This window comes from Thalassophryne amazonica, chromosome 1, assembly GCF_902500255.1.
Source record: "Thalassophryne amazonica chromosome 1, fThaAma1.1, whole genome shotgun sequence".
In the NCBI taxonomy this organism is placed as follows: Eukaryota; Metazoa; Chordata; class Actinopteri; order Batrachoidiformes; family Batrachoididae; genus Thalassophryne; species Thalassophryne amazonica.
The window spans coordinates 48,793,111-48,816,834 of record NC_047103.1 but is presented as its reverse complement, the minus strand read 5'-3'; the positions used below and the strand labels follow the sequence as shown (position 1 = coordinate 48,816,834).

The 23,724-nt window shown below is 43.9% G+C and overlaps 1 protein-coding gene across 1 annotated transcript in view; it reads left to right on the top strand.

The window, feature by feature from the left end:
* Positions 1–332: 332 nt before the first annotated feature.
* The window catches only part of kpna1 (karyopherin alpha 1 (importin alpha 5)), an 80,523-nt gene continuing 57,131 nt past the window's right edge, over positions 333–23,724 (top strand). Inside the window, exons 1-5 of the mRNA XM_034169475.1 lie at positions 333–449; positions 2,327–2,460; positions 8,037–8,150; positions 8,276–8,375; positions 23,443–23,537. Of these exons, the coding sequence (XP_034025366.1) occupies positions 2,335–2,460; positions 8,037–8,150; positions 8,276–8,375; positions 23,443–23,537 (435 nt within the window). The 5' untranslated portion in view covers positions 333–449; positions 2,327–2,334. The remainder of the gene's footprint in view (positions 450–2,326; positions 2,461–8,036; positions 8,151–8,275; positions 8,376–23,442; positions 23,538–23,724) is intronic.

Below are 23,724 nucleotides of genomic sequence, written 5' to 3'. Positions count from 1 at the left end.
TGTTCAATTCCTCAGCTGAATTTCTTTTTTACATTTTCTGTCTATCCATAGTCACATTAATAATTCCAGTGACTCTTAATATCTTACTAGAAATCTTAATATACATTTTCATTATTGCAAATAATGACATGATATTTAATGGAGAAAAAAATAAATCCCAGTATGATGAAACCCTAGTTTTGCAAAAACTGTCTCTGACATCAGTCCCCACACACGAAGACTGTTTCGCTTCACTTCAGCAGCTCGATACACCCAGAGTCGTAAAGTGAACCAAATGGCGTGGCTTCGGCTTCACAGCTGAAGGTTCAATCGCTTCAGCGATATCGCAACCTATGAACTAAAGTGTCGATACGAGTTTCACCCAAAAGTGTTCTCTGTTGTTGCTCGGTACATGTTTCGACGCTCCGATACAGGACGCAGCGTTACTGGTGAAACGGCTGATTTGACAGGTAAGATAACCGGTAAATATATACATTAATAATATGTGTGGAATCGTTTTTTATTACCTTCCGTTCTAATATTTGCTGTCAGCAGCGTTTGGAAGAGATGGCTGGTTTGACGCTGTTACACGGCTAGTGTTAGCAATTTCAGCTAGTGACTGTTAGCTAGCTCGGTAGCGTTTTCGGCATTTAAAACACAGATAGTGACATTAGTGGTGTGCCTCTTAGGCAGCGCGATCTTCCGTTGGACCAACAATTTATTACTGAATTGTTTTCATTTTGGCGCTACATAATTAAATGAGGAAAAGCGGTGTATTATTGTACATAAAGCTAACAGCTTGTTAGCTAGTAGTTAACCTTAGATGCCCTCGTTTGTACTACTGCATTTTCTATGTACTGAGAACAGTTTACTGGTATGTGAAGTTTCGACATTAACGCGGGTTTGTCAAGTATACTATAAATATACAGTCTGTGTTAACCCTCTGGAGTCCAGGGTATAATTACGCATTTTTGATTACTTTTTTTTTTTTTACCTTTTAAAAAAACTGTTTACTTTGTCTTGTGTGGTGTCATTTTGTTCAGCAGAACCTCACCTGTGTGACTTTACAGTTTGTTTGTTTTTTACATTCTGATATATTGTTTTAACACAGTGAACCTTAATTCAGACAAAAACATAAAATCTGAATAGGAAAAAGTTTTTTTTTTTTTTTTTTTTTTACTGTGAAAACCACAAACATGTTTAATACACCATTTTTATATGTTAGAATGCAATTATAAATTGTAAATTTCAAAAACATATGTACACTTATAGCAAACAAATTTAAAGGTTGGCACAGTGCTACATCATGTCCAGTTAGGAATGTGACCACAACTAATGGGATTTGTTCTCAGCGGCTCTGCCATTGCTGCCCAATGAGGGAAACACTTCCGGGCTGCATGGGTAATAAATGCCCGGTTGTCCGTGGGAGTCCATATACAACGATTTACATTAAAATGAAGAAAATACTTCAGGTGTCTTTTGTACAACTATATATATGCAATAAGATGCCACACAAATTATATTTGGGCCACTCAGAAAAATAATTCCTGTCCAAAACAAGACCTCTCTGAATTGTGTTGGATTTGGAATGACCTGACACTTTGTCATTCCTGCTGCTGTCCACCTGGAGGCAGTGTGGGGTTGTTGATCAATCCATATGGAATCAATGGTTTTGGTTGGTTTAACATCATGCATTTGTCCACCAATGATAAAGGGGAAGACCCCCCCCCCCCCCCCCCCCCTCAGCCAGAGGTGACAAAAGAGAAAGACATTCAAGCACTTGTCGAAGGTAGTGCAACCACAATCAAATATGTGGGTTTATGACAATTTTGTCTTGGTTTAGGCTGTGCATTAACACCAAATGATAAAGGGAAAGTCATGTTTTCTTTCCCCTTGTAATTGCTACAGGAAGAGAGGAGGACAGAGGGAGAGACGTCCTGTTCATGTGCATGCTGGGTGGAAGCTTCACACCTTACCATAATAATCAGAAAGAAGCCTTCTGAAAATTATTAATCATTAGTCAAGTTTTACTGGGTCAAACAACAAAATTTAAAAACTGGTATATAGGTTGAACTCTGCTCTTTTAGCACACATTCAAATAGAAACTCAGAGTGTGAGGGATTTGATGGTACAACCACTTAATCCAGTCATGTGACTTTGATGCGTATCTGCATTGAACGACTCCAGAACATTAAACACAGTGCTGCACTTTAAGCTAGCATTGTGATTTGGTTAACACGTAGTCAAAGTTTGTGTAAAGTGAGAATTTTGCGATTCCTCATTCCAGGGGTTGGCTGTTTCATTCTCTATCCATTTCATATTTTAACAGTATAAATTTTTGTCTCAGACTAAACAATGAGTCAAGCTAAAGACAGTGGACGGCTCAAGAGCTACAAAAACAATTCCTTCAGCTCAGATGAAATGAGGAGGAGGAGGGAAGAGGAAGGCCTGCAGCTCCGCAAGCAGAAGAAAGATGATCAGGTGAGTTGAGTGTCAGAATCACTTTTAGGCTTCTTTACTTACCCCTGCTGTAATATTGCTGCAATATTGTTGAGAAAAGCATTGTACTCAAACTTTAGAGGTGTGTTGTCTTCATAAAATGTTTCATTTAATTCACCTGTCAATAAATAGTTCAGTTGCACAGTAATTCTCAGTGCATCACAATGTACTACAGGCTCAGTCGTCTTCTTGTTTTTTTCTTATAACACTGGGTTCCAGGTGTTTCCTGTCATTTGGGGAGTGACAGATTTTAAATGGTTCATGTTGTGTAAAATTATTTTAACTTTTTACAGTTAAATTTAGCTGAGATTTTATGTGTTGCCCCTGAAATTTCAAAATCGTACTTCCCTTCTTTAAGCAAAATGTCACAGACATGCATATCTGGACTGATGCTCTGTGTGACATGTTGACATTCAAGATTTGTGGGAGAGAAATGGGGAGTCATCCATCTACAAATTCAGAGAAGTCACAACAGCTTTTAAATTCCATTCACAGTGACGAGCAGAGGATCAGCTTGTTTCTTGGAGACCTGTTCAGCTACAAACTTGATTCTGGTTTTAAAACATGATGAGTTGCATTAGTAAAGCCCTGGTCCCACCAAATAATGAAGGATGAATAATGAGCCGCGCAGCATGTTTTTCTTCTTTTCCCTACAAGAGGGTTTATTCAACTATTGTGGGACAATGGTGGCTCTTAAGCCCCTTTCACACCGGGCTGCTTCGAGTCGCTTCCTGTGGCGTCTTGATGATGCAGGAATGTCTGCGTCAGGTGCACACAGCAGGGGGGCAGAGAGGAGGTGACAGCGCAGAGTCTGGCTGCAGGTTCTCTGCACAAAGAAATCAAAGTGCATAGTTTGGCTGCAGCCAGACTGTGCACTTTGATTTCTCTTCTAGTTTATATTTGTTCTTGTGCTGAGCTGCAGGTCTGCGCTCAGTTCTGTTATAGTTTATCTTTCTTCCTTTGACCGCGAGCTGCGTGCGTGCGCGAACGAACTGTCCATGTGTAAATGTGGAGATGTCTCTGGCAGTCAGTCTCTGAGCAGGATTTATGTGCTTTTTGTCCTTTATTTAACATAATGATGAGAGAGTTTGAGAGCGAGGAGCTGCAACAGCCAGTTTGTTTTTTTTTTTTTTTACTTTTAATTGTTCACATGTGCGCACGTGAACAAATCGTCCGTGAGTGGACTGGAGATGTCTGTCCTTTTCACTGGATGTGGACATGTCCTGTCTCTGGCAATCAGTCTGTGAGCAGGACTTTCATGGACTTTATTTAAACACATTTGTGAGAGAATTTAAGAGCGAGGAGCTTCAGCTGCAGTCAGGCTGCAAAAAGCATTTTTTTCTGTGCTCTTTTTGAGTGTGTAGTTTTACTGCATTGTGTACGCGGTATAAAAACAATCCTGCATGATTTATACTTCAGGAACAATGGAACACAGCAGGAATCATAAATTGGCGTCGGGTAACGTTGTATTGTGAGGGTGTGGCTTCCAGTCACATTGAGTACCTTCGCGTTGCTCTGACTTGCGTTGAAACCACTTAATTTCTGCATCGAGCACAGGACGCAAAAAAATTAAACATGTTTAATTTTTGGTGTTGGATTCGCTTCATCCTTTGCGTCCCTTGCGCTGTTTTGGTGTTGAGCTACATCGTCTCGGCACTGGGTTGCTTCCACATGGCGTTGTCATGACGCCGCACGCCGCAACTCGGAAGTGGGCCTGGTGTGAAAGGGGCTTTAGAGGCATTATCTTTGTTAACTAGGCTCATCTCTGAGCGTGGCGCTAATTTCAAGATGTTCAAAATTTAGCAACAACAGCGTGGGGCAGTTTGTGTACGAGTTACTATGACGACTAACGAGGATTTTAGAGGCGTGTGTGGTGCTTACGAGGCTGCTAAAAGCCCATTAGACCAGCGCCTGGCAGCTACGCAGGACCTGAGAGGCTATTTTTGGAGCGGCTGCCCTCTTGCGCACACAATTCCACCTGCTCTCTGTTCCAGATGCTGTATATAAAATAATTATTTTGTAGTGGATTCTAATCATTTTCAGCCAAACCTTGGATGCTGAAAACACCTCTAATCGCTTCTGGAATCACAGAAGACTGTTTCATCTTGACGTTTTTTTTTCCTCTCTTTCCTGCTCCATGAGGAAACAAGTGTGGGAGGGGCAGATGGCAGGACCAAACGTATGCGTTCGTGCACCAGTGTCGCACTACACGGCACTGCATGGCTTTTACGTAGCTCTACATGGCTGATACGAGCCATTCGAGGCTCTAATGACTGGTCGGTCGTGGCTCACTAGAGGTTGCTACGTGGCACATGTGAGGTACAGAGAGACACATGGAGGTACCTTAGTAGTGGATACGTTATGGATGAAAACGTGGGTCATTCTTCGGGTAATCACGACACACCCATGCGTGGCTCATTATTCATGGCTTATTATTCGGTGGGACAAAGACTTAAGTCATCATCATGCAATCCCTTTTTAAAGGAGACATCTGAAGTTTTCATTTTGAGGGGTAAAACCACCACAGATCTTATGGGCGTGAGGGAAATGTAAAATGTCACTGGATTCATGATTAACAAGGAGTTTGGGTGTTTGAAAAGTGAAGAAACTCGTGAAGACAAACATGGTTTATTTTTGTACGTGGGACTTCTCAGCCATTAATGTGTGTAGGAACAAAGCACACCCGTGCTGCTATGCGATCACAAGTCTGTCATTTCAAGCATTTCATTGACATTTCAGCAATCTTTAAGCCCAGACTGTAGAACATTTGCAGTGTGCTCTCCTTATGGAAATGCAGGGAGCAGCTTTATCATGCAAAGAGAATTCAGGCAAAGTGGTAGTGATAGAAGCGACTTTGCACATCTGGGGTGTATATCAGGAATTATTATATGGTATGTGATTTTGCCAACTTCTGATTGGCCTATTTGCCACTTTCTGAGCTGTACCACATGCCGAGTTGACCGCTGGTGGAGCCGAGTTGACCGCTGGTGGAGCCGAGTTGACCGCTGGTGGAGCCGAGTACACCTTGCGTGCAGCGTAGCGCTAGCCAATCGAGCGATGCCTTCTATCGATAACGACCAATCAGATAATGCGATACAACACCTGCTTTGGCTGTCAGTTTGTTGACAAGATTCTACATGATGCCTGTGTATTATTTCACAAAGACTATTTCTTATTAAGCCTCTTTCACACAGGCCCGCTTGGAGTTGCGTCGTCATGACGACGCCATGTACACAATGCAGTAAAAACTAAGAGCACAAAAAAAAAAACGCTGCTGGCTGCAGCTGCTGCAGCAGCTCCTTGGTCTTCTCTCACAAATGTGTTTAAATACTGTCCATAAAAGTCCTGATCACAGACTGATTGCCAGAGACAGGACATGTCCACATTCAGTAAGAAGTCTGGACATCTCCAGTCCACTCACGGACGAATCGTTCGTGCGTGCACATGTGAACAATTAAAAGAAAAAAAGGCTGCCTGCGCTCCTCGCTCTCCCAAAACTCTCTCATCACTGTGTTAAAGAAAGGACAGAAATCCTGCTCACAGACTGATTGCCAGAGACAGGACATGTCCACATCAAGTATAACCCCAGACATCTCCACATTTACTCTCAAACGGTTCGTTTGCGCTCGTGCGCACGCGCATCTCGTGGTCAAAGTAGGAAAGGTAAACTATAACAGAACTCAGAGCTCAGACCTGCAGCTCAGCACACTAACAAATATAAACTAGAAGATAAATCAGAGTGCACAGTCTGGCTGCAGCACACACCTGACGCAGACATTCCTGCATTGTCATGACACCACAGGAAGCTCGAGTCAGCCCCGGTGTGACATGGGCTTTAGAGCTTGTGCTCATGAAGTATTTTGGACCTGCTGGTGCAGTATGACAGTAATAATAAAGAGTTGAAACTTGAGATTGATTTTCCAGTTTTAGTATGTTTGACAAACTCCCAATTTTCTTGTTTACCATATAATAAAACTGTTATAGACTTTTGATTTTGGTTATGCGGACCTGGTCAGGATGGGGTTCACCTCATCCTGAACAGGTCCGCATAATCACGGGTACACCTCATCAGAAGTCTATAATTGTATAATATGCACTGACTGATATCAGATCAGTTTGTTCAAAGATTTTAATTACAATGAAATCTGTTAAGTGGAAATTTATGTTGGCATCACCCCATGTAATTCCTTTGATCAGTTATAGTCCTCCATTGCATCTGTGCAGAATAATTCATTCACTTCCATGTTGCAATGCATCATAGAAGTGAGAATTTCTACACCTCTGTCATGGTTACGTGGCAGAATTGAACCACTTGGAACGACAGTGTGCAGGACTTTTGTGTGTTTATTAGCAGAAATCGAGCATAGCATTCATAACCATCTGTTCATTAGTTTGTAATTACTTGCAGCAGCAACAACAACGCTGTTTTCATGAGTTTAGAAAAAGGCCTTCATATCAACAAAGGAGAGGGTCTATACATGGAGGCTGCTATGTTTCACTATCATGTTGATACACTGACATAAATGGTCACAAAAGCAGCATGTTGCAGCAAATACCACTTTTGGGATGACACTCAGCCAGCTGGCAGAACATCAGCATATGGAATTTCATCTCTAGTAAACCTTTGGATGTTATGAAGTGAGAATCATGAAGAATGCAATAAAAGGTGAACAATCTCACAGTGTTAAAGAAACTGAAGAATAGGTCAAAGGAATGCTTTTGAGATGCAACCTGGTTGCCACCAAAATTGTCTCAAACCTTGACCTGGGTCTGTCTGCACAAAAGTCATCCTTCTGTGTGAGTTTTAAACTTTTAGCATGTAAACCAACAGTACAAACATGTCTAATGTGAATGTCTCCAATGCTTGTGTGTTAACATTAGCTTGTAGGGGTGTTAGAAATTTTTTTTATTTATGTCAGAATTGTGATTCCTAGCTTTAACTATTCGCAATTGATTAAAATAACAGCTCTGCTTTGTGTGTTTTTCCTTGCTGCCTAAATATTTCAGCAAGTTCCTGCTTCTGTTCCTCCTGCAGAAAGGAGGTGCAGTCTGCCTGCTCTGTGTGTGAGCATGCTGGACTGAATAAAGGGCATTTACAGTAGACGGCATGCAACAGTGAACCAGCCTGCATCATGCCACCTGGAAAGTTTGGAAAAATAAATGCAATTCATTTACTTACTTTTTTTCTTCCAAACGAGGAACCTAAAAGCCAAAGCGTACGATCCACATTTACGTATAGTGGTTATAGAAAATGGAATGAATGGATGGAACTACATAATCTTGAACACACTTTGCTTTCACTGTGTAATTTGCCACACCACCTTTCTTAGTACACTGCAGCATACTTGAGTAGATCCAGAAATTAGCAGCTTTATGTACTGAATTAATTCAGAATCGAAAATCTATTTTACTCTTTTATATTGAATCATGACCCCATGAATCGGAAACAAATTGAAACATGATACTGAAAGATTGACACCCCTATTAGCTTGCATTCATGCTGTTGTGAAAAAGTGTAATTAGACAAGAGTAATTTATATGCAATCTCCCCCCCCAAGCTGTTTAAACGGAGGAATGTTGCCACGTTGGCAGAGGATAGCACCTTGGAGGATGATGGAATGGCTGACAGTGGATACTTGGAGTCCCAGGCTAACAATATGGACCCACTCATGGTGAGAAAAGGAAATATTGGTTCAGCTAGTTGTGTGTGCATGCGTGTGCACCACGCCTGCGACTGCCACATGCTGCATGTCAGATGTGATAGCATTCAGTCTTAACAGGTGTCTGTGTTGTTCAGGGTGGGGTGATCTCTGAAGATATGACCCAAATGATCTTCTCCAGTTCTCCTGAGCAGCAGCTAATAGGTACCCAACGCTTTAGGAAGCTTCTGTCTAAAGGTAAGAGATCCACAACAGCTGGACTTTCTTTCTCATTTCCTATTTTGAATCACAGTGGATTTAGGCAGTTCAGTTAGTTTAGCTGCAGTTAAATGTCAGTATTGTTTAAATATTAAGGCCCAATGTAATGTATATTGTAGAGAATTTGAAGATATGCTGTGGGAAAAAATGGGAATAAAAGTTAGTAGGAGCAAGACTGAGTACATGTGTGTGAATGAGAGGGAGCCCAGTGGAATAGTGTATTGCAATTAGTAGAGGTGGGGAAAGTAGATAAGCTTAAATACCTGTAGTCAACTATCCAAAGGTATGGAGGCTGTGGAAGAGAGTGAAGGCAGGGTGGAGAAAGGTGGCAGGAGTGATTTGTGATAGGATATCTGCAATGGTAAATGAGAATGTTTACTAAATTAGTGAGCCCAGGGCCTCATTTATCAAGCATTCATATGTACAGATTGGTGCTTAAACCGTGTACGACTATTTCTATGCAAAGGATGGAATTTATTGACTTGGACTTAGGAAAGTGTCTAAATAAACATGTGGATAAAATTGTTGGTATCCCTATATTTTATGTACACATTTTAATATATGGACAGCAATAAATGCAAACAAAGCAATTTTGTTTAATCAGATATTTTTAAAAATGTTTAAAGTTATTTGGTAACAAGAACAAAACAAAATGCTTTCATAAAGTGAAAGAAAAAATCCTGCCATAAAATGTATGCTGAATACAATTATTGGCAGCCTTTGATGAATTTATAATCACTTTTACAATCAAAGCCGTCCTGTGAGACCAAAACGGAAGTGGTTTTGTGTCGGTCCAGCAGCGAATCCATCATGACGCGCGAAGCGTCCGCTCGGCTTTCCACGACAAAATCTCTTGTTAAAAGTGAAATCTGCAGGAAAATGGGTGATGTCCAGCGCTTGTGATAACCAGAGAAAGTGCACACGATGGTCACGGATCCACAGAGCGATCCGTTTAGAAATGAAATGGTCATTCAGCCTGTCGATGGCAGCTGGAGCGCGGCGCGCCCCACAGCTGCTGTGGGCCGTCCTTAAAGCGACAGTAACATCCCTTAATGTCTTTGAAGCCTATAAAATTTTCACCAAAAACCACCTGAATTTCTCGAATGGTGTCCACATGGATGTGCCTCACAGTTTCAAAAAAAAATTTGATCAAGCAAAGCAGCAGTCTCTCAGCCATTTCCCTGACAGTGAAAATCCGCCGAGGGGGTGGACCACTCCTCACTCAAAGCCTGCTCACAGGCGAATGACGCAACCGACAGGCGTGAAAAAAAATCACGCATGCGCATGAAGGTGCAAGGTCGGCTAACGCAAGCACACGTGATTCAAATCCATATGGCTTTTTTTTTTTTTAAAATAAGGTCGGATACTTTTCTAATAGACCTCATATCTATTAAAGAACCCATAAACTGGAGAATATTAAAAAAAATTGTAAAATAAATTTGTAAATCATGAAAATAAACTAACTATAGCTAGATGAGGTACCGTACCTTGTTAGCCATCAAAGTTAAACAAAGCCGGTAACTAGCGTATAAAGTACAATAGCGTAGGTTAACCCTACAATAACCGTATTAACAAATACATATAAAAACAAATGTAAACAAAAGATTGTATTAACTGAATATGTCTTGAATATCATTTGCAACAAATCTGATGTCGCAGGAGCGCAAAGCATTGTGAAGAAAATATGTACAGAAAAATAATTGTCTACATTCTATTAATCTTAAAATCTTTTGCTATGGTTGGTACCCGTGGTGGCTTCAAGTGGACGGCCTGTGGCCCTGTCCGTAGCACATTTATTTATTTATACTTTTTGTCTGTCTATCTTTGCCCACACACAAACACTTCGATCTTCATGTCACAAAAATTGATTTTCTTTTCTCTCTCAGCCGTTTTTCCGATGAGGAAGAAGTAGTGGAGGAACTTGCTTAAGTTTGAGCCATATGTAGAAGCATAACACCTCCTTACGTGTAGATACTATGGATACTGACATCTGTGCACACTCTGGAGTGTTTTTTTTTCTCTGCAGTGTAGCCAGACTAAATTGTGCTTTGTGTTCCAAAATCTGTTATATGCCATCAATTACATGTTTATCTGTCCATCTTGATTGTTTTTGGAATTTGAAAGTCTCCCCCATGGAAACTGTTAAAACTGTGTTACACATATAGGCAAAAAGTGCACATTATACTGTCTTGCAATTTGTACTCTGGATCGACTTATATGTGTTGTTTGCCCCCCCCCCCACACTCAAGATTTGTTTTGTCAGGTGCCACTCATAACCTGGAAAATGTGGTATAAACTGCAAAGCCGTGCTAGTTTTTTTTTTTTTTATCAGATTTTGCAAGAACATGATCATGAAGGCTTTGAGAGGAAGTGACGTGGTAGTCATAGTCAATTGTCTTCCGGGGGCCAGAGCAGGTGACATTGAAGGAAATTTGAAACTGCTGGCTAAGGCTAAGCGTAAAATTGGTAAGATTGTAATTCACGTCGGCAGTAATGACACCTGGTTACGCCAATCGGAGGTCACTAAAATTAACATTGAATCAGTGTGTAACGTTGCAAAAACAATGTCGGACTCTGTAGTTTTCTCTGGGCCCCTCCCCAATCGGACCGGGAGTGACATGTTTAGCCGCATGTTCTCCTTGAATTGCTGGCTGTCTGAGTGGTGTCCAAAAAATGAGGTGGGCTTCACAGATAATTGGCAAAGCTTCTGGGGAAAACCTGGTCTTGTTAGGAGAGATGGCATCCATCCCACTTTGGATGGAGCAGCTCTCATTTCTAGAAATCTGGCCAATTTTCTTAAATCCTCCAAACCGTGACTATCCTGGGTTGGGACCAGGAAGCAGAGTTGTAGTCTTACACACCTCTCTGCAGCTTCTCTCCCCCTGCCATCCCCTCATTACCCCATCCCCGTAGAGACGGTGCCTGCTCCCAGACCACCAATAACCAGCAAAAATCTATTTAAGCATAAAAATTCAAAAAGAAAAAATAATATAGCACCTTCAACTGCACCACAGACTAAAACAGTTAAATGTGGTCTGTAAAACATTAGGTCTCTCTCTTCTAAGTCCCTGTTAGTAAATGATATAATAATTGATCAACATATTGATTTATTCTGCCTTACAGAAACCTGGTTACAGCAGGATGAATATGTTAGTTTAAATGAGTCAACACCCCCGAGTCACACTAACTACCAGAACGCTCGTAGCACGGGCCGAGGCGGAGGATTAGCAGCAATCTTCCATTCCAGCTTATTAATTAATCCAAAACCCAGACAGAGCTTTAATTCATTTGAAAGCTTGACTCTTAGTCTTGTCCATCCAAATTGGAAGTCCCAAAAACCAGTTTTATTTGTTATTATCTATCGTCCACCTGGTCGTTACTCTGAGTTTCTCTGTGAATTTTCAGACCTTTTGTCTGACTTAGTGCTTAGCTCAGATAAGATAATTATAGTGGGCGATTTTAACATCCACACAGATGCTGAGAATGACAGCCTCAACACTGCATTTAATCTATTATTAGACTCAATTGGCTTTGCTCAAAATGTAAATGAGTCCACCCACCACTTTAATCATATCTTAGATCTTGTTCTGACTTATGGTATGGAAATTGAAGACTTAACAGTATTCCCTGAAAACTCCCTTCTGTCTGATCATTTCTTAATAACATTTACATTTACTCTGATGGACTACCCAGCAGTGGGGAATAAGTTTCATTACAGTAGAAGTCTTTCAGAAAGCGCTGTAACTAGGTTTAAGGATATGATTCCTTCTTTATGTTCTCTAATGCCATATACCAACACAGTGCAGAGTAGCTACCTAAACTCTGTGAGTGAGAGAGAGTATCTCGTCAATAGTTTTACATCCTCATTGAAGACAACTTTGGATGCTGTAGCTCCTCTTTCCATGACAAAAACTCCTGTAACAGTGGAATGTGCCGTTCATTTCTAAACTGGACGCTGTCTTGATCCGTTATGTCGTCTGACTAGAACAGGAATTGCGGAAGACGTGGACATCAGCACTTTTTCGGCACATTGAGACAGACGTGCGGAGGAATTCCGCGCATCGCGGCGGAGCCGCATGGCGCAAAGCGACGCCGTGATGAAGCCTCACAGGACATGTTGGGGCATGTCCAGCTCATGCACAATTTCTGGGATACTCACACGACTGAAAAGCAACCGGAAGCCGTCTGAAAGCCACCTGAAAGCCGTCCTGTGAGACCAACACGGAGGTGGTTTTGTCCTGCGCCATGAGCGGCACAGTGGCGCAATCCTCCGCTTCTCTTTCCATGAAAAAAACTCCTGTAACAGTAGAATGTGCCGAAAAAGTGCTGATGTCCACGCCTTCTGCCTTTTTGTGAAAGTCAGACGATGTCCCGGATCAACAAAGCCTTCACATTGGAAATGATCTGGTTGTTTCAGCGGGGTTTGAGCCTGTCGATCGGCGCTCGGAGCGCGCCACGCTCTCAGACGCTGTGGTCTTTAAACCGGCTGGAGCACTCCTTAATCTGTGTAATCCCCATAAAATCATCGCTGAAAACCATCTAAATTTTCCAAATGGTGTCCAGCTGGAGGTCTCTCACAGTTTCTGGAAAAATTTGATGCAGCAAAGCTCCAAATCATTGACATTTATTCGCAATAAAAATCCGACGAGAGGGGTGGACCACTGCTCACACAAAGCCTGTTCACAGGAAAAATGACGCAACCGACAGGCGTGAAAAAACTCATGCATGCGCACAAAGGTTCAAGCTTGGCTGATGCAATCACACGTGATTCAAATCCATATGGTTTTTGCAAAAAATAAAAAGGTCCGATAGTTTTTGGACAGACCTCGTACATTGTGTTGTACTTAGTTAACGTTACAGGGTAACTAACGTGCCATAGAATCCAATGGATGTTGACATTATTTGACCTTTACTTTGGACAGCAAACATTCAACATGGTAAAAACTATTCAGTTTATTAATCGTATTAGCTCAACCAATAATTTGCATCACTTTTTACCAAAATTGGAACCGCTTTAACTTTGGCCCCCTGTACAAACTCAAATTGACCTTTGTCACCGTTGTTGCTGTTATTACTTCATAACATTCACTCAAAGATCATCCAAACTATACCTTTTTGGAATCTTTATGATCAGACAAATAATGTGGTATCGTTTTCCACTATGATTGGAGCATCTTTTAATTTTGACCCCCTGTAATTCTTCGACTGCTTCCGTTAGGGGTCTCCACAGCAGATCAATCGTTTCCATCTTACCCTGTCCTGTGTAACTTCCTCTGTCACACCAACATCCATAAACCTCCTCTTTCTCTCTTTCTCCTACTCCCTATGTACCCTGGGTCCCTCCTCTGCAAACTATCTCGGTAAACGGTAAATGCTCAAATGCTTTACAAATAATGCCTCGCATGTCACATTCACCCTGATGTGAGAGTGCTGCCATACAAGGTACTCACTACACACCAGGAGCAGTTACGGGATTAAGGACCTTGCCCAAGGGCCCTTAGTGATTTTCCACTGAGGCTGGGATTTGAACTGAGGATCCTCTGGTCTCAAGCCCAACACTTTAACCACTAGACCAAGTCAGTCTCGCCTCTCTGACTTTGTCTCTAAACTGTCCCACCTGGGCTGTCCCTCTGATATGTTCATTCCTAAACCTGTCCATTATCGTCACTCCCAAAGAGAATTGCAGCATCTTAAACTCTGTGCCACCTCCAGCAATGCCTCCTGTCTTTTTGTTAGCACCACCGTCTCCAAGCCATACAACGTAGCTGTTTTCACTACTGTCTTGTAGACTTTCCCCTTCACTCTTGCTGATATTCTTCGGTCACAAATCACTCCTGCCACTTTTCTCCACCCACTCCACCCTGCCTGCACTCTCTTCTTCACCTCTCTACCACACTCTCCATTACTTTGGACAGTTGACCCAAGTATTTAAACTCATCTACTTTCATCACTTCAACTCCTTGTAACCGCACTATTCCACTGGGCTCCCTCTCATTCACACACATGTACTCAGTCTTGTTCCTACTGACTTTCATTCCCCTTCTATCCAGAACATATCTCCACCTCTCCAGGCTAGACTCAATCTGCTCTCTACTCTCACTACAGATCACAATGTCATCTGCAAACATCATAGTCTATGGAGACACCTGTCTGATGTCATCTGTCAACCTGTCCATCCACTCCTCAGGCATCCTCTCACTTTCCAAGATTTTATTAAACAGTTTTGTTAGAAACTCCACTGCCATCTCTCCTAGGCATGTCCATGCCTCCACTGGAATGCCATCTGGACCAACTGCTTTTTCACTCTTCATCCTCTTCATAGCTTCCCTCACTTCATCCTTATTAATCTCTTGTACTTCCTCAATTGCTCTCACCACATCATCCAGCCTTTTCTCTCTCTCATTTTCTTCATAGGCTCCTCAAAATATTCCCTCCACCTTTTCAACACACACACCTCACTTGTCAGCATATTATCTGTTTCTTTGTAGGGATGGGACCGATCCGATCCCGGATCGGTGTCTGGTTCAGATACCGACGTAATTCACATATCGGAAAATACCAAGCGCGACATTTTCCGATACCGGAGCAGACCCACTGTGAATCCTCTCAACTGCTGTTGTTTGCTGTCTGCTTTGTTTACTGCAGAGGAGGGATTTTTCTGAAGCCGGGTTGTTTGAGAGAGCTCTCTTCCGCAGTGTTCTAGCTGCAGGTAGCGGCAAATTTCCGCCCGGCTCTCGGCTTCAAATTGTTCATCAAGTGCGGATTTTCCAAAAAAATCAACTGAATTGTTGCTGAAAATGTGTGCTAAAAATTTAGCCACTTCACTGTCCCAAGGCTGTGAAACACCAGCTCAGCGTGCAGCCGAGGAGGACAGCGAACAGAGATTCTGTCCACAGAAAGGGAAAAAGTCTCCATTAAAATCCTGCGCGTGAGCGTCGTTGATATTTATTTTATAGATGAAAGGCTTCATGTTTCCCAAAAGTTCGAAGTTTGTGCAGCACTTAAACAGCAAGAGAGAAAAAGAGAGAGAGACAGAGGGAGAGAGAGAAAGAGAGTGAGCAAGAGACATACAGCAAGAAAGAGAGTGAGGGAGAGAGACAGAGAGATAGAGAACAAGCAACAGAGTGCTGTATTTCTCTTTACGTCTATTAAAATAAGGCTATAAAGGTACTTAATTCTTTCACCAAAACATCAAATCTAGGCTTTCATCTTAGATACATCTGGCAAATTGTAGCTCAACTTTCAGGTCTCCTTTTTAAGAAAATCCTCATGAAATCAACAATAATAATAATATTAAAGCAAACGGAGCTCTGGTATCGGATTGGAAAAGTATCAGTCCCAACAGATATCCAAATTAAGGTATCGGGATTGGATCAGAAGTGACAAATTGTGGACCGGTGCATCCCTAGTTCTTTGTGTCAGAGATGGTGTCATATGTGTGCCATATACGCACATGCAGTGAGGTTGTAACCGGCCACTCCCGCATGATCTGCATTAGGTCCCGGTGAAACCCAGTCACATTGCACGGCGCTGGCAGAACTTGACGTGCCAAACCCATTTTCATTCCAACGACATTCGGGCTCATTCAGCCTCTAGTGTGATGGGGGTATAAGCAGTGACTCCATCAAGATAGACATTTGCCCAGATCAGAGATTGCCTGTCATATCAGCAAGAGAGGTGGCATGGCAGTAATTCATACTCCAAAATTTCCTCTAAATTCGCATCTCTCCCAGCCTCAGAGGCAAAGAAATCTTTTTTAAAGTCTTTGATTGTTTCTCCTGAACTTGAGATACTTGTTTTTAAACAGAGAATCATAAAAAGCAGTGTTTCTGTTACCATGTTCATCAGTGACAAGTCAGTCTTGAACACATTGCATGAGCTGATTATGGGCTTTCTGGCTGGCAAGTCAGTCTTGAACACATTGCATGAGCTGATTATGGGCTTTCTGGCTGGCAGACAGCAATTCATTTGCAATGTTCTGTGGCACAATATGCTTGGTGACAGTATTGTGTAGTTCTGGTCCTGAGTCATCAGAAAAGATATGCAAACTTTGCAATGTGTTCAGGAGGTTGTCTTCATCCTTTAGGTTGACCTTCTGTCTGGCAAGGTTGCTGTCATTGTGTGTTAAAAGAGTCATGTCGTCCCATTCTATAGACTAACTTCGTGTTACTGCCTAGATGTGATCTGAGATTGTAGGACTGAGCCCACCTACTCAATACTGATGTTGTTTTTGTAATGCCAACTATGTCACCTCCCTTCTTGCCAGTTCCATTCAGCCACTTCAGGAAAATAAGTGAAATAAACAAAACGGAGCTTTTGAAAAGAAGATGAGTAAAAATATCACAGAATAGCGGGAACTAAACAGAAACATAAACTGGAACGTCAATTACTTCCAGACGTCATACAGATTTTTTTAAATACTCACCCAAAATTCACATCATGAAACTATTTACCAACTTAAATATAATTTTAGCACATATGTAATAGCATTATGAAGGCAAGAAACTGTGTTCATTTTGCTGTTTTTGGTCGTAAAGGTCAATGACCTCTTGAGACTCACCAGAGGTCAGATAGAGTTCTTCAAATGAAAAATTTGATATCTGCACCCCAGAATTGACAAAATAAGGCCATTTGTTAAGTTTATTCATTACTTCAGTGCATTTGATTGGTTATAATAATAATAAAAATAATACATTTATTTGTAAAGCACTTTCAGTCATAGCACTGAACAACAAACAATGAAAGATAAACAAGTTAAGACGAGAGTTACGAATGTAACTACGGTTCTATGAATTCCGGATGACCACCAGAGGGCGGTGCTTTAGCACCTGGATAACTACATGTGCGCAGCACAGAGGTCGAGAATATATACCAACAAAGTCACACCATTGAATGTGACCTGGGTGGCGTCACTGGTTGTCTTTATATACCAGACGCACCCAGTGCTCGCTTCTTTTCGGAATGAACTCACAAGACTCTGAGTGACAAGCAACTCTGGCGGTCATCCGGAATTCATAGAACCGTAGTTACATTCGTAACTCTTATTCTATTTCATTCCTCCTGACCGCCAGAGGGCAGTGCTTTAGCACCTGGATGACTTAATACCAACAAGGTCACGAAGAGTCACACTCACCTCGCATCAGCAGTGGGGAGTGGAGGCAGACAACACCGCCGAAGTCACCGCAGGAGGAGCGGCCACATTCAGTCTGTAATAGCGGGCGAAGGTACAGGACGAAGCCCACGTAGCAGCAGCACAAATATCACTCAAAGGGACACCTCTCAGTGCAGCCCAGGAGGTGGACACCCCTCTGGTGGAATGGCACGTAACCTTAGGAGGCTGAAGCCCTCTGGACCTGTATACTTGTAAAATGGCATCCACGACCCAATGCGAGAGTCGCTGCTTTGAGACAGCACAGCCTCTTTTGTGATCACCGTAACACACAAACAGGGCATCCGTTTTCCGGATCCCGGCAGTCGCACTAATGTACTGCTTCAACATTCGGACAGGACACAGGGAACCTGAAACAGATAATCCTGGATCAGAATGCCGGACATACACAGCCAAGGAAACTGGCTGGTTAACATGAAAAGTTGAAATTCTCTTGGGTAAAAAGGACGGATTAGGCCACAGCGTAACCCCAGATCCATCAGAATTCCATCGCAAACAGTCCCCAGCGACTGATAGGGCATGGAGCTCTCCCACCCGCTTAGCCGAAGACAGTGCAAGTAGAAAGGCAGTCTTCACTGACACCCATTTAAGATCAGCACTTTCAACTGGTTCGAAAGGGGATAAGCTTAAACCTTCCAGGACTAGAGGAAGGTCCCATGAAGGTACGCGTGCAAGCCTTGGAGGCCGCAGACGTAGAGCACCTTTCAAAAAATGACACACTAAGAGGTGTGAACCCACTGACCGGCCATCAACGTAGACGTGCCAGGCAGAGATTGCAGCAACATAAACCTTCAAGGTAGCGACAGAAAGTCCTTTCTCTAGCAGTTCTTGTAAATATTTGAGGAGAATAGGCACAGGGCAATGCTCCGGGTCTAACTTTTGTTTCTCACACCACCGCGCAAACAGCTTCCATCTGTTGTCATACAAAGCCCTGGTAGAAGCAGCACGTGAATTAAGGATAGTCTGAACAACAGCCTGGTCACAAGAACTTAAGGAGTCTGGCCCCTCAACGGCCACACATACAGTTGAAGGCATTCTGGGTGAGGGTGCCAAATCCTCCCCTGTAGCTGTGACAACAAATCCTTCCTCTCCGGGAGAGCCCAAGGTTCTCCCTCGAGGAGTTTGTTAAGCATGGGAAACCAAATCCTCGCAGGCCAGAATGGAGCAACCAGCAGCACCCTGTGGCTGCTCTGATCTATCCTGTGCAGTGTCAACATCAGCAGCGGGAGAGGAGGGAAGGCATAAAGGAGGCAATCCGGCCACGGGTGAGCCAATGCATCCTGCCCCAGCGGGCTGTCTGGTTCCAAGAGGGAGTACCATCGTGGGCAATGTGTCGAGGTGCTTGAAGCGAAAAGGTCCACTTCCGCTGCACCATATTTCTGCCAGATCATTTGGACCACAATCGGGTTCAGTCTCCACTCTCCCAGTGGTGGTTTCTGTCTGGAGAGTAAATCCGCTGCGCTGTACACCGGGCAGATGAACTGCTCTGACACTCTGAAGGCGAGGCAACACCCATAAGAGAAGCTTCCGAGTTTCTCCCAATGAGTGATTGGACCTGGTGCCCCCCTGATGGATTATGTGATAGACTGTTGACGTGTTGTCCAACCGGACAAGAACATGTCTTCCTCTCAGGGCTGGGAGGAAATGCTTGAGAGCCAGTCGCACAGCGCGAAGCTCCAGCACGTTTATGTGTTGGAGTCTCTCCTGGGGACTCCAGACACCCCTCACCATCCTGTGATTCCACACGGCCCCCCAACCTTTGAGTGATGCATCTGTAACAACCACCTCTCGGCGAGAAGGAACAGAGCCTAGAGGGACACCCTTGCAGATGAAGTCTTACGTTCCCCCAGGGTTTGAGGTACAGAAGGCACTGGTTGGAGAGTCATACAAGCCTGTGCTGATGCAACTTCGAGTTGAGGCCTAGGTTGTTGATCCAAATCTGTAGGGGACGTAAGAACAGAAGTCCCAAAGGTACCACTAACGACATTGCAGTCAATTTGCCCATCAACCGGAGCAGCAAACCAAAAGGCAGCGTCACAGCCCGTTGAATGTGTGAGACGAGACGAATTACATCATCCACTCTCTGCGGGGATGGCGATGCAGTCATAGGGAGTTGATGGAAATGCCGATGAAGGTTGTTTGTTGACTGGGAACAAGAGAACTCTTTGCAAAGTTCACTGTGAGTCCTAAATGAGAGACATGGTTCAGTAGAAGAGCTGTGTCGTTGTGCGCCTGCTCCTGAGTCGGAGCGCAGACAAGCCAATGGTCTTGCAGAGCTTGCAGTGGGGCTAGTGCTGCAGCCATACATCCGGTAAATGTACGAGGGGCAAGAGAGAGGCCGAAAGGAAGCACCCTGAACTGGTATGCCTGACCTTCGAAAGCAAAGCGGAGAAACTGCCTGTGATGAGGCGCCACTGGCACATGGAAATAGGCGTCTTTTAAGTCGACACTTGTGAACCAGTCTCCTGGTGTGATAGTTTAAAGGACGTCTACTGTGCGGAACATGTGAAACTGCAGCACTTTGATATAACTATTCAGACGTCGGAGATCGAGGATAGGACGAAAGCTGCCATCCTTCTTTGGAACAAGGAAGTAAATTGAATAGAACCCCCTGAGCTGGTCTAATCTGTGAACTGGCTCTATGGCCCCCTTCTCCAGGAGTTCCAAAATCTCCCGTTGTAGGGCAGCAGACTGCACCGAGTTGGAAACAACAGTCATCCTCACCCCATTGAACTTTGGAGGACGACATCCAAACTGAATTCTGTAACCTTCGAACAAGGTTGAAATGACCCATGGGTCTTGAACTTGAGCCTCCCAGTGGCTGAGTTGATTTCGTGAAAAACGGCTGGGGGCCAAACATTGGCAGTCAGACCCGAGGACCTCTGGGCGCGATAACTGGAAGCTTTGCGAAACCGTTCAGTTCTCGGGGGTCTGCCCGTAGGCTCACGAAAGGCAGGCTGCTGGGAGAGCTGGCCCTCAACTGCAAAAGCACGTGCAGCTCTGGGAGTCGGCGGAAGCCTGGATGTAGAGTGAAAAGCTGTAGCACGTCTGACTGGCTGAGGTCTGGAAGACCGGTGTAGGTCAACAAACTGTTGCCGAGATTTACTAGCCTCGACAGCACGCTCTAAAGTTTGTTGGGCCGCAAGTCCAAATACTTGGCCTGGAAGAACCGGCAGCGAACGGAGTGTGCCTCTGCAGGATTCGGAAAGGGGGGACTGCGCAAGCCACACCTGATGTCTAGTGATGGTAAGGGTTGATATCAGTCTGCCAAGCTCTCTGGACATATAAGCAAAGGTTTGGAGTGAGGCATCACTAAGACTTTGCGTAGCATCATCAACCTCTGCCTCCCTCAAAGACTTTGAGAGGGCAAGGGCTAAATGGGACAGTGAGTTGCCTAGGCGACCGATGCGAGCAGCTATGTCATAGCTTTTGGTGAGGAGGTCATCAGTGACCCTACACTGAGGGCGTGGGCAGCGGGCATCCGGCCGAGCAGCATCAGCTGAAGCCACAACCAGGTTCGCAATAATGCTGTCAACGGCGGGCATACGGTTCAGACCATACTGCGCTGAATCACACATAGAGCTAAGGGCTCTGCAGTCCTGTGATAGATGGGTCAATGATTTGGGGTCGGTCCAACATCGGTGGAGCTCCTTGATATATGGTTGTGAAACTGGAACGTTGAACTCAGGCTTCTGAGTGACTTTGAAAAAGGCACTTGAAGCGGTGGTTTCCGCAGGGGGATTGTCGACCCCAAGCCTGGATAAAGCCAACTGAACAGCTTGCTTGACAAAGGATAGTCCAGGTCCGGTTTGCGGCATGGACTCTGCCTCTGAGGTATGAGAGCCCACTAATGAATGGCTTGGAGAAAGACTCCTCTCATCCTCATCCTCCACACAGTTTATATCACTTGTCATGTACAAGGAATCAGTTGCAGCAATAGACACAACATCGTCCTCCTGCTGAGTAACTACATTGGTCTGATCAGCCTCATTAGGGACAGCAGGAACTGTCACTGCACCCTTAGGCTGTAGATTCAGAAGCAAGGACTTAATCTGAGCAAACTCAGAAGTCAACGTTTCGATCTTTTCAGCCAAAGCATGGTCATGAGTAACCTTCTTAGCAGAAGGGGCTCCTGCATGTGGGCGTTTACGGTGCTTTGGGTCCTTCCTGGGGCTGGAGGCCAAAGTCGCAGTAGATATTCCACTTTCCAATGCCGCAAGTCTAGCAGATCTCTCTGCCAGTGGCATGCTGGCACAATTAAGGCAGGCATCGCCAGTCAGGGCTTCCCTCAGGTGTCCGATCCCAAGACAGGAGGGGCAAAACATATGTCCATCATCTGGGCTCAAGGGAGCCAAACAGGTACTACAGCCATGCAACAAAGGCCCTGTCAACATTGTGGACTGCGTGCAGATGGCTAACGCAAGCCCTGATGGTTACAAATGGAAAGACAAAGCTTGAATCACACACAGTGTAAATAGTAACACGAGGCACGGAGCGTGAAGCACTCACAGCCGTCGACTCGACACGAGGCACGGAGCGTGAAGCACTCAGAGCCGCAGACTCGACACGAGGCACGGAGCGTGAAGCACTCAGAGCCGCAGACTCGACACGAGGCACGGAGCGTGAAGCACTCGGCACGGAGCTTGAAACACTCACAGTGTAAAAGCTAATACAAGGCCCGGAGCGTGAAACACTCACAGCCACAGTAATAACACGATGCACACAGCCGAAAAAACTCACAGCCCAAGTGCTAAGTCACTTAGAGCAACGACAACAACACTAGCTGCTAGCAGAGCTGTTAAACTTAGCAAATGGCGGCAGTGCAGACAAAGTACTTCAAGGAGTGGAAAACACTCATGGCAAGCCCAACACAGTACACTGTACTGGTTCTGATACACACACTACCACGTAGTTAACAGGGTTAGCGACACAACTAAACAAATAGCCAGCTTTCATCGAAACAACACAGCTAATGTGCACAGAGGAAAATATCCAGCAGGGCAGCGGCAAGGCGCACACCCGGTGTTTAGGAAGGTGTACTCACGACAGGCGTCAAAGAATACAAAAACTGGTGAAGCCGTGTCTCGCAGCCTCTGGAGGACGTGTGCAGTGCACGTAGCTCCAACCGAAGGTGGGTTGCGAGGCTACAAGCGAGAGCGGCAATCGCAGCTAAATGCGTTCTCAACCTCTAAGAATGCGAGAATGTAGAAAAGAAGCGAGCGCTGGGTGCGTCTGGTATATAAAGACAACCAGTGACGTCACCCAGGTCACATTCAATGGTGTGACTTTGTTGGTATATATTCTCGACCTCTGTGCTGCGCACATGTAGTTATCCAGGTGCTAAAGCACCGCCCTCTGGCGGTCAGGAGGAATGAAATAGAAGCAAGGTTAAAATCACAATCTAATAATGATGTAATTATCATTAAAAACTGTAGTACCACAGCTCCTGACTCGTATGTAGCAGAAAATAAGTGGGTCTTCAACTTGACTTTAAATACTTCAACAGAACAAATGAAGCTGAGAAACTGGGTTCCAATGGGGTGCATAGGGTCACAAAGTTCAATGACCTGTAGAGGTCAACAGAGGTCAGATAGTTTGTCATATGGCAGATTTTAATTCAGCACACCCAAATTGACAAAATAAGACTGGTTGCCAACTTTGTCCCAAAAATGCCTGAGCTTTTTTAAATAACTATATTTTTTGATTTTGGCACCAGTCTAAAGATTTTTAAAAACTCAATAAACATGATTGTTACTCTGCATCATGGAATTTTATTTCTAAAAAGGGAAATTACTCTTGTGAAGTGTTGGTGTGAAGTTTATATACTCTGATAAGTAATGTAGTATTACTTTATTTAACCACACTTTTTGCTTGCAGAACCCAACCCACCCATTGATGAAGTCATTGCCACTCCAGGGGTGGTGGAGCGCTTTGTAGAGTTTCTGAAGAGGAGAGAAAACTGCACATTGCAGGTATTTTTCTACTGAATTATTGTAATTTATGTAGGAGGTGGACACAAAAACCTGAACATTGCTCAATTTGGTATAGTTACAATTATTCACTGTAAAGCATTGAGCCAATTGCTGACAAGAATAACAGTGGTAAATTTTTCTGGTGTACACTTGTTTTTGTAGCATGTTCCACAAGATTTCTGTGTTG